Source organism: Eretmochelys imbricata, chromosome 4, assembly GCF_965152235.1.
Source record: "Eretmochelys imbricata isolate rEreImb1 chromosome 4, rEreImb1.hap1, whole genome shotgun sequence".
NCBI lineage: Eukaryota > Metazoa > Chordata > Testudines > Cheloniidae > Eretmochelys > Eretmochelys imbricata.
The window spans coordinates 72,192,479-72,204,830 of NC_135575.1; the positions used below are offsets into that span (position 1 = coordinate 72,192,479).

General features: G+C 36.8%; 1 protein-coding gene across 1 annotated transcript in view; it reads left to right on the forward strand.

Moving 5' to 3' along the window:
• The first annotated feature begins 5,693 nt into the window (after window positions 1-5,693).
• PALLD (palladin, cytoskeletal associated protein) overlaps window positions 5,694-12,352 on the forward strand; it is a 340,473-nt gene continuing 333,814 nt past the window's right edge. The window contains exon 1 of the mRNA XM_077815437.1: window positions 5,694-6,649. Within this exon, the coding sequence (XP_077671563.1) occupies window positions 5,694-6,649 (956 nt within the window). The remainder of the gene's footprint in view (window positions 6,650-12,352) is intronic.

Genomic DNA, 12,352 nt, shown 5'->3' on the forward strand with positions numbered 1-12,352 from the left:
GCTTTGTATGAGCTAGGTATCCTGTGTGATAATAATAATAATTAATAATAAATAATGGATCATGTAATTAGAGATTGTACCATAATGCATACCACAGAAGGGGAGAAAATTAAGACTGAATGAGCAGTGTTCATTCTGTCATTTCCTAATTTGAGAGTACTCAACTTTCCAACATTTAATTCTTTTTATTCCTTAGCTTTATTTTCTATGCTTTTGTTTATTCATTAAGGGTTCTCAAACTTCATTGCACTGTGACCCCCACCTGACAACAAAAATTACTACATGACCCTAGGAGGGGGGACCAAAGCCTGAGCCCACCTGAGCCCTGCTGCCCCAGGCAGGGGGCCAAAGCCCAAGCCTCATCACCCCAGGCAGGGGGGCCAAAGCCCAAGGGCTTTAGCCCCAAGCAGGGATGGCCTGTAACCTAAGCCCTGCCTCCCAGAGCTGACGTCCTCAGCCCCGGGCAATGGGGCTCAGGCTTTGGCTTTGGCTTTGGGTGGTGGGGCTGAGGCTTTGGCCCTGGGCCCCAGCAAGTCTAGCTCCACCCCTGGTGACCCCACTTGGGGTCCCAACCCACAGTTTGCGAACCGCTGCACCTTAACTAATGGAACTTGAAGTTGTTTGGTTTTGAATTAATTATTATATATGGACGCAGACCATGTTTAGAGCCAGCCATGCCACTAACTAGTTAAAAACTCAATTAAAAGTTATAGTGTAGATGAGGTGAAAATCTTACATCTTAACAGAGCTGTAAATGGATTCAAGCACTGTTGCATTTATGGTATGATCAATGTAAATTCGAAACGGGAGAGAGAAATAAAGTGAGGGAAAGACTGCACCTACTTTTTAAAAAGGAATTGATAGCCCAATATGCTTTTTCAAAATGAAATAGCTCTGCTATAGCACTTGTTCATGTTAAATACAGAACCCAGTTTTTAAGTAATGTGATGGGTAAGCATTGCACGTGGTGATAAGTGGTTGCAGGATTGGACCCTTGTATTGGACCTACAGTTTGCAAGTCTTGGCTCCAATCCTGCAATCGTCTATACATGTGCTTACCTTTACACACATGAGCATGCCATTGGCTTCAACAAGATGAGAGAGACAAGGTGGGTGAGGTAATTTCTTTCCTTGGATCAATTTCTGTTGGTGAAAGAGACAAGTTTTCAAGTTTACACAGAGCTGTGTAAGCTCAAAAGCTTGTGTCTTTCACCAGCAGAGGTTGGCCCAATGAAAGATTACGTCATCTACCTTGTCTCTCCAATATTCTGGGACCAATACAGCTACCACAACACTGCAAACTACTGGGGAAAATCTCAGTGAATCCACTGATAGATATTACTTCATATACTGCATCTCTAGTTAAAAGAAATGGGTTGTAGATATGAAGATAAAAAGAAACATACCAAATTAACCAAAATAAAAATGAAGTATATGAATGTTAGAAAGTTACAGGTGCATTTTTTGACAGAAAACTCAGACAAAATTTTCACTAAAGTCTGTAATCGGGCAAAACGTCTTCCTGGGCAAGGTCAGTATGAGAACGTGGAACTGTGATCGTTTAGCACACTACAGAGCAATATAATGCTATATATATCAACTATATTTTCATTGTGCAACTTGTTTCGTTTGTTGGTAAATGTATGAGATTTTCATCAGTATCGTTTCTGAGTGATAACTATTACAATAGTAAATTGGTTTGTCTTCTGATGATAGGGCCACATTATTAGTAGTAAGATATATTGCCAGTCTTGAAATGGACATTTATCTTCCACCAACAACTTATTTCTAATCACATATCTAAATTCAGTATAATATTTTTCTCGTTAGAATATTTTGTTTTCATATGTATCTCTATAACATATATTGGCTAATTTACAACTATTTTAATACAAAACCTTTTTTTTTAATTTAATGTGGTAAAAATAAAAAACAAATGTTAAGATGAAACTCCTTACAAGGAACTTTAAAAAAAAAAAAAAAAAAACAACCCTGTAAATCAAACCACAGACTGTACTTTCTATTTCTGGTGAATGGAGGCACTTTGATTGTGAACAAGTGTCGGATTTTATAATTCCTGAATAATGTAAAACAGACTGAAATCCTTTCTAGAATACAACAAAAATGGAACATTTCAACATTAATTTCCTTGAGTTTCTAAGCACCAAGTACACAGAACTTGTTGTGGCTTCCAGGGCTAACGTCCTTTCTGCTGGAATTCCAGATAGTGGCAGTCTGCTGAAATATGAGTTCAGTTACCAAATATAGATGAGTGCGGTAAGAATACATAGTCACAGAGGACAGATGTAATTCATAGGCCACAGTCGCCTCAATGCTTACTCAGGACCAAGCAATCATTTTTGAATAGTTAAAGCAACTTTCAGCTTTCTTAAGCGAAGAAGAAAAAAGCAGCCTTTCCTGAAATTAATTATATGTGAGACTCTTCAAACTGGCCTAACAAATATAAGGTCTGTAATTTTTTGTTTGTTTTGTGAATTCAATTAATTATTCTCAGGGAATAATAGCCCAGGGCTTCAAAATCCATAGCAAAATAAGTATTTATTGGTTTTTGAAACACCATTAGAAATTTCCCTTAAACTCTGTTACTCATTTGAGTGGGCTTGATTTTATTTTGATTTTTTTAATCTGTGATTTTTCTTAACACAATTTTCACAAATTTTAAAGATGTTTGTATTTTTCCTTAGTATTTCTCTTTTCATTACAATGAGAAAATGAGATCTGTAAAATTATTTTCCATGGTACTCTGTACCTTACTATTTATTCACTTAATGCTTTAAAACTGATGAATTATTCATGTATTTCTAAAAGTGTAAAAATTATTGCCACTGTAATATAATAGATTTTTAATTAATTATTTTACCGTGTTAATGGGTATAGTATCTGTGATTTTATATGACAAGATAAATATCAAATTGTACCATGGAAATAATTTGTGCATAATATATTTTCTGTAAAGTTAAACATTCCAAATAATATATATGCAAAATTTTTATTTTCCATGTTGTCTTTAAAAAATACAGTGCATTAATAATGGTGAATATACTCATTAGATAGAAGTGCAAAGCACCATTATAAATATTCTGTTGTATAACCAATAGATGCTAGAAATAGAATTAGATATTTCTAATTATGATCTTATGTGCTATTTGATAGGGTTAGTGTTATTTTAACTTCATTTAGCTGTGACTTAAACAAGCAAGTTGTTCTAAAGGAAATTTTGGATTCCCTGGATTACAGTGGATTTATACATTACAATATAAGTTTTAAAAGTGTCTTTTAGACCAAAATGTTCAAACTTAGATGCCTAAAGAGAGACATACGAATCCATATTTAGGCACCAAAATAAGTAGCCAGATTTTTCAGAAATGCTAAGAACCTGTAGTTCTCATTGAGGTACTCAGCACCTCTGAAAATCTAGCCAATTATTTAGATACCTCAATATGGATTTAGATGCCTAACTTTAGGCATCATACTTTGAAAATTATGACTTTCAGTCATCTGTAAACCACTGTTTTTATCTAATAAGATACATAATGATATAAGCTCAAATAATTGTAGCATGTGTTCACAATATATTCATTTTACTAGAAACTAACCATTCTCTGTTATGCTGAGCAGCAAAGGGCCAAATTCTGCCCTGAGCTATATCCCAGTGAGACAACAGAATAGCATAGGGTGAAAGTCAGGACAGTTTAACTTATTTTGTAACATTTCACATTGAGATATAAGCTACAGTATGAAGAAGAAACAGTGTGAATCAGATTTGTGTAAAGATATGCTTGTGATGCACAATATGACTTAAAGCAATACATTATCCATACACAGTAGCATATTTATTCATTTGAATATGAAGTTTAAAAAAATTACTAAGTATTCCAGAAACACAAATTCTCCAGATTTGACTCTTGATTCCCTGGCATTCATCCAGCTGCCGTAACAGCTGAGCGTCTAGATCAGGTTGGGTTCATTTTCTAAAATTGCTAAATTGTAGCCAGTTATGTTGTACATACTTTTTTAGATTTTGTTGACAATATATTGGCATGATTGCTAGATTTGTTCCCCTGTAAATGCGAATAAAGGCAAAGAGACCACCTAATTAAAGCAAGGACTACCCCATCAACCTACTCTATAAAACTATGCTTCAAATGTTGAACCATAAAACAAACTCTTTAGCTTCTCTGTACTTGTATGTGCTTGGTTGTAATCCACTGGCAGAGCACACAGAAAAAAAGAGATATCAAGAAAGGCATATACTAGTCCAAGAATTCAATCAGTCAATCAGCTAATGATTATTTGCTGAGTAAGCCTCAGTGAAGTAACTAGAAGTAATTGGAGTGTTCATGAGCCAGTGTAAAATACATCAGAGTGCATCTCATAACTATCGAGCCAGCTAGCACTGAGGAAATGGAATAGGGCATACTGTGAACATGGAAACTTTTAAGCAATCTAGTTACAAGAAATTAAACTCCCATGGAAATGAGAATATATATATATATATATATGGTCATGACAATCAGGGATATTTAAATCACTGTTGTTCAGCTGAATTAATATTCAGAAGAAGCAGTTATCATTTTTGGAGCCAAGTTGTCACCGATGTAGCATCCAGGAAACCAAACAAGCTTCAACTCATGGAACTTCTTGCATATCATTCCATTTGGGGAACGGGGTTTATTCTGCCACCACAGAACAAGCAAGGAATGAGATGCTTAAAAATGCTGTAGAAAAACTGAGGAGGGTTATAGACAATTTTATCTTTGTGCAGAAGCTGCTTGATACAAAATGACTTGCAAGATGTATGCATCACACTCCCTTCAATGTTGCTTTACAGTGTTTATAGTTTATGGTAGTCTGATATTCTATTAATTTAAATTATCACTGTATATAATAATGCTACCAAGGAACATGCATGTTCCAACAGCAGTGAAGGAAATGAAATATTAACAACTAGAAGAAGATCATAAATAACATAATTAATAATAATTTTATATTATTAACTAGGAGAAAGCATGGCAATTCTAATCAATGGAATTCTAGGGACCCCATTCATTCAGATTCTAATAATACTAATACTAATAATTTGCTTAAATCATTTCAATGATCTCTTATTGTGATTTAATGTTGCAATATGTTATGATTTTGAAGGCAATTTTGTGGGGAGAGAAATGCAGGTACATCATGGAAATGATCATGAACCTAAACATATAATAATAGAATGGGTAAGGTTAATAGGAACCAATAAATCACTGAAAATCATTTGGAGGAGATGAGATTGTGCTAGCCAACATGCAGGGGACAAACAAAACAAAACCCTTACAAATTCATAACAGGACTGCATGTAGAGGACCCACTCCTGAAACACTTACTTTATAACAAGCTGCTCTTGCTCAGTGTCAGTCAGGCCTATTCTAACTCAAAGTGAATGATCGTGCTACAAATAATTCTTACATCATTAGGATTTGACTTTTTCATGCCTGCTCTTGTATCATGTCCTTTGTAAATAATGAATCTACAGTTATATGACAGAAGTGTTTGTTTTATTGTCACACTCCTTATGTGCATTTTCTTCCAGCATGCAAGACAGAAGGCATGAGCAGGTGGTGTCTCTACCCTTAATGCTGAAGGAGGCTTACTCAGCAGAGAAAAGAGCCCACGAGGGTTACTCTGAAAACATGTCAGAGGCTTCCTCCTTTCATGACTTTTTTTATGATTCCCTATCAGGCATACAGGATGGAGAGGTTTCAAATGAGCTATCTGCATTTCTCAGCAAGGAGGAGATAAGTAAAAGCCTTGACCTTGCCAGAGAAGCTATTGCTAATTCAGTGAAGGAGAATGAGAATGTAGAACAGGGGTTCACTCATCATTTCAACACTTCTCCAAACTCATCAGAATATGCTTCTTCTAGGAAGGCCAAAGACCACGAACAAGATGTTTTGGGGAGGCTTCAGGTGAGCAGTCCAAATTCACTATTCAGCACAGCTCAAACTCTCCCAGAGCAACAGAAACAGCAACCACCCATGTCCCCTCAGGCAGCAAGCAGCATTTGCACTGTCCCTGGGAGGCAAGGCAGCATCTCGCCCTCACTAACGGCTAGCCCCAGCTTTATTCGGAGTCTAAGAAATGCAGAGAGATGTAGTCCAAATACGCAAAAGACAAGCCCAAAATCCAAATCGATGTCCCAGGGAGATGCTCCTTTCAGGAACAAGCTGTGTGACAAGGCTGCCATGTTCATTGAAGAACTTTCTTCCATATTTAGAGAAGCAGCAAAGGCAAGAGGCAGGAGTCCCAGTGGGGACTCCTCTTCTCCAGACAGTGGATACCTGTCTCCTAAAAAGAAACAGTCAGCCATGATAAACGCTTCAGTGAATCCGAGCCCTGTCAAAGCATATCCAGAGACGAAACCTGAAGCAAAGTTACCTGAGACTCACCACAATGGAGAGCCCTTCCCTGACAGGCAGAATGTCATTCAAGAAAGTGGAACTGCCTTCCACCATGAGCTCACCAATCCGAGTAGCTATCAGTCTTCAGCTCCTCGATTTACCCAGAAACTCAGGAGCCAGGAAGTGGCTGAAGGAAGCAAGGTGCTGCTGGAGTGCAGAGTGGCTGGAAACCCAACACCTCATGTCAGGTAGGTGCATGGCAGTTTAAAATGGTCACAGGCAATGGCTGATATATTCTAATTTTACTTTTGTGGAAGGGTATCACCAAGGACCTGCTCATGGGTAATGAACAAGAAAATTCTAACAGTGCGTGCTGACAGCCAACTGGTTTTACTAATAAATACATGAAGTGACAGATTCTACCACCATTACCTTGGTGGTTCCTTACTCCACAAATATTTCCATTGACCTCTACTTGCAGAAAAATGTTCTAATCAGTCCAAGTAAGGGTGACAGAATCAGGCCCAAAACTGACTTCAATAGGACTACCTATGAGACTAGTGAGTGAAGGGGTTCACAATCTGGTCCTTAAATGCTTTAGTCACAAAGACTGTAATAAGTGTATATATTGCATTTCTCTCAATCAGTCAGAATATTGGATAAATAACCTGAAAAAACTTTCTAATAATTTTCTCACCTCCAGCCAGAAGTCTTTCAGGTTGAGACATTCTCAAAAGATATCAAGATGGTCCCTGTATCAAAACATTTCCTCCAGTATGTCATTGGAATTTTGAGCCTATATTATTTTGCTTGGTGGGCATACTGAAATATCTACTGTAATAACAATTTTCACAATGTTCTTAATTGTTAAATCATAGTTGTTAGCTATTATTATGAGAGTTCTAAATTTTACATTTCTAAAAGCTATAAACACAATTATTAAGGGAACTAAGCAACATCTGAAAGGTACTGAGAGCTTTCAAATCCTTTTGAAGCCAATGGAAGTTGAGGGCAATTGCAACTTGCAAACCTGGGCATTTCCTGGAAAGGTGTGTGTCAATATTTTGTCTTTGAGTCAGAACTTAAATCAGATGTTTTCTTACGCATCTTTAACAAGAAAAAAAACTGACAGATCAAAGCAATTATTTTGCAAAGCAACATGTTTTTGACATGATTTTAACACAATTATTCATTAAAGTACTTCAAAGCAGCTGTACTTCCTTAAATTGAAAAGCAAGTGAGAATGAATAGTCTAAAAATAGCAGACCTTAATATGGAAGGGAATGTGAAAAGGTTTGACACCAGAAAACAAGCTTAGTCTTTAATTGATTTTTTTTGGCTTGATTAGAAAGAACTGATAGTTAAATTCTATACTACATTAATGTACAAGAGTGAAATAGGTCATACAGATACACTGAACGTTTCTACTGAGTTGACTATTTTTACCAGTTCTAGCCGAACACTTCAGAATTATAAAATATACGTATAGGCACCTACCCTATGCTATGGGTACCTATGGGCACAGTTCCTGGACTAGGGTGTATGAGGTGCTTATGAGAAACTAAATCATGCTCCTTTGTGGGAATCCTATAGAAACAGTGGCTTTTTCCTTTAATGTGAATGGAATGGTGATCTGAGATGGGGGGAAGATTCGGAAAATGTGCCCCACCTTGCAATAACAGTTTATTTTCGATGCCAATAAAATTCTTCACTGGGGCTTATTGTAATCTTATCCACTTTACTGAAGAGGTCACTCTATCACAAGTCAGCATGAGAATTTTGACAAAATTTCTCTTTAGTGAATAACACCAGGGGGCAGTATAAAGCAGTTTCAATATATTTATTTAGTTAACAAATACATTTCAGGGTGAACCATAAAAGCGGTACTATTATCCAGTCAGTTATTAAGAATTTGTTGTTAGACACAGGTGACAACAAAGACTTGAACCCTCTCAGACTATGTGGAAGTTTGGACCTAGACCCAGAGTCCATCTCCAAATCTTGTCCAGGTTTTTATTTATTAAAACAAATCACAAGTTGAATTTTAAGTCTCTATTTTAAGAGAAATCACAGCTATTATACTGTAAGACTATCTAACATTAGCATAGCCTGGTTCATTAAGAAGGCTTCCAAAGAACTGTACATTGTGCACATAAGAATCACTTCATCACCATTCTTCCTCCCTCCAACACTGAAAATCAGCCATCTTCAGGATGGAACTGTGTAACAACATCACACAGTAGTTCAACACAGGAAGGAAAAAATAATGTATCCAGATGAAATTGCAGAAGTAAATTGGAGTAGGCAAAACATGCAATCGCTGCACTTAAAATGTTTCTACCATTTTCAGAGATATTTCTGCACCTGTGTGTGAGAGAAAATATAATATATATAGGCCCAGATTTTTATAAATGAATGATAAATGAAGTTAGTCCTCCTAATCCATATTTAAGTACCTAAATAAGTGGCCTGATTTTCTAAAGTGCTACACATCCTGCTGATCACATTCAATGGGAATTTCTGGGTATGTGTTACCTTTGAAAACCAGGTCACTTATTTGCGACCTAAATATATGGATTGGTGAAGCCTCACTTTGGACACCCTTATTTCCAAAATCTTGAACATTAGGGGGAATAATGGTAGAACCAGTGAAAATGTTCATACCCATAAAAACTAAGCATGCCAACTATATGAAACTAAAGATGCCCATTAAACAGAAATTTGGCCATAACACCAGGGCCAAACAGTAATATTTGTATGGTAAGTGCTATCAATCTTTAGTGACTAAGAGTGTTGAGAATCTTGGTTTTATATCTCATGTGAAAGGCAGCAACACCAATAGTATAATATCCCCTAAAACAGTGGTGCTCCCACTTTCTCAGTTGTGTCTTTTAAAACCCCAGAAAGTTTGTTACTGATGCTGAAATTATAGCAAATTTTTTTTATATACACATATCTTACTATTGCTGTAACTACCATAGATTTACTCAGATTTTTTTCTTTTTTTAAGAAAGAACTTTTCTGCTAAAATTAACCTTAATGCTCCCCTGTCTTCCTGTTAGTGTAGTATATTTGGTGTCTAAAATATGTAAATTTTTTTTACTTCTAATATCATAGTGTTTTTACTAGGAAATAGCATATAAAATGTACTTCATTGGCTTAAGAGAAATTACTTAAAATACAATCTACTTCACCACATGATTATAAATACCTGTCTGTTGTTAGAGCTATGAGGTAGGTAACAATTCTCTTGAATCATGTAACTTTTCTTTTATATACAGAGAAATATTCTTAAAATACCCTGTATTGATGTTTTGGTTTTGCTGTGTTCAAGGATTTAGCCATTAGCACTATTACTCCAGACTTCTGCACTTGTATTGTTGTTACCTGTGTCTATACTTCTACACAGTCCTCTTTGTAATTTTTTTTTTATCTGAATAGGCATTCCTTTAGTCAGGGTTATGCCAAAGCTAAAGCCCTAAGGAAAGGGAGGGTGTTTAAATAGAGGACTAGTTATCTAACTTGTATTCCTTCATTATCTCCCACAAGTTCTGTCTTTTGTTAAATTGCTGCGGTAGCAAAGTACTCCTCGTATGTAAGTGTTTTGGGGGTAGAGGCATTGTCATCTTATAGGTGGGTACTGCACCTACACTATGAATAGTGCTACTAAAATATAAATAATAATACAGGAACTTTTATGTGTATTGCTATGACCCTGATTATAGAGGACGAAACTATAGTAGCCATTTTTAACCTACCAGTATGCCCACTACAGGAAGCGAAAAATTTGTTTCAAATCTGTTTATTAACAGTATACTGTTATGGCTGTTTTACCTATCCCTAATTAAGATATGGGGTAGCTTATATATAAATGTAATGAAATAATATCCCTGTCCAAAGAGAGATTTCTCTGGATGTTACATCACTTCTTTTCATTTTTTCCTAATTTGCTTTCTTACCCTTTCTCAATCATTTGGCGTTGTTTTGTTTCTGTTGTTTTACCTTTGATTTATATTCTCCTTTCCTCTGTTGCTTTCTCCTTGTTAAATTCTTTTTGTTAAATTTTAGAAATCAGAGTAGTATCCCTTTCCTATTTCGGTGTCTCTCCCAGTTATCTGTTGTCCTCTTTTTCCTGTTCTGTGCCCTGTATCACAGTTCTCTTTTTCCCTTCTGAAATCCTACTTCACTCCTCATTTGGGATAATGTATTTCTGTGTCTGAACGCCCAGGGAGCACCACTCTTATAGAAATTCTGAGCATCTTTGGGCTGCAACAAGAAAGTTAATATGTATTGAAAAAGCATTCTCAATGGCTGATGTGATTATTTCATCACTTCTCCTGCTTTTTTTATTGGAAAGCATGCTGTGATTGTCACTTCTCCAAACAGTGCTTGGGCAAATGGGTTTTCCTAGCCAACTTGCCTGGGGAGCTCCTTTTGGAGGGGAGGGTTTGCCATGATGCCAATGAGCAAGCAATGCAAATTCTGCCTGCAGTAATTTGTGCTGATATGCCCTGTGGATTTTAGGGTGGATGAGAGATCTGGACGAGATCTCTTCCCACCCAGCATGCGTGCTGAACACCCACATTAGGGATTCTGTGGGATTGGGAAGAATATGCTGGGGGGCAGCACTCCCTTGTGTCCAGGATGGTTCAGATCAGGCTCCCCTCTGCTTGGCTGAAGGATAGAGCAGTGGTCTTCTTTCACTTGTTAGGAAGACGCCTTTGCTTTTAAGAGCCAAGATGGTGTTGAATGGGCATTATGACTGTCTGTTGATATTATTTGTGCATAAGTGCCTGGGAACCGATGCAGTGTGTGAACACCCATTGTCATTGGAGGAAAATGTCTGACTCCACCCCCCCCACACACTTTATGGTCAAATTTTACAAATAGTTACACTAGTGATAAACTGGTGTGAGGAGAGTCAGGCCCCTTCAGTGTCATTGGGAAAGGACCCTTCACAGGGACTGGGTGTTGATAATAGGATACTGTATCCTATATAACTTTGGACACCAGTCACTGGTTCAAATGTGGTTTAGTCTGTTCAGGGACCTAGAAACAAGCTTGTATGTGCAAAACCTCTAAAAGTCACTCAGCATCCCTGCCTCTTCTGTCCTTGAACTACTAATTTCACCCATTTCTTGTTCCTCTGGTATATGTTTGAGGGTTGTTTGACAGATGATGCATTTCTGCTGTCCATTATTCTTTCTGCACGCTAAGAGGAGTTCTGTCCTCAGGCAGACTGTCTGTCTAATACCTTTCACTGATCGACCTTTTAAAAAAATACAGAAATTTGTGTTCTACTATGAAATATCACAGCATAAATAAAACAAGTTAGGTGCATAAAGATGGAAGTTATGAGAGGCAATATCAAGATAATGGGGCAATTGTTTTTAAAAAAAAACCTAGGACTGCTGTCTTAAATTGGATTTAGCAGGGAATCCCAGCTCAGTCAGTTTATTGTTCAGCAGCTATTTGTGAATACGAGTTTCTTTGTCCTGATGTTTTTCTAATTACATCATGAATATTCTAAAGATTACTTGATCCACTTCTTTAACAGTTATCCCTTTTTGTCTGCTTCTGTTACAAAATGCAGACCTAAACTTGCTAACGCTCCCAAATAAATAGCATCTTAATTCCTATTTACAAAAGAAATCCAAAGACTAAACAATAATATTATCAAGTACAGTTGTATTTTGAATATTCTGGGCTTGATGCGAAGTGTATGCATCGCCACTCTAATTCTTAAAAACTATTCCTGAAGGGAATGTGAAGAAAATGGGTCTCTTTCTTTGTACAGTAAGTTTATAAGGACACTTTTTTTAAAGTGGCTATGTAAATATTGCGCTTGGCTGAGAGCATAGGCAAACTTTCTCAGATGAGAATGGATCCACTCAAGTCTTCAGCAGATTTTCACTGAACTAATTGCATCCATGTTGCACATTAGCTGGAAT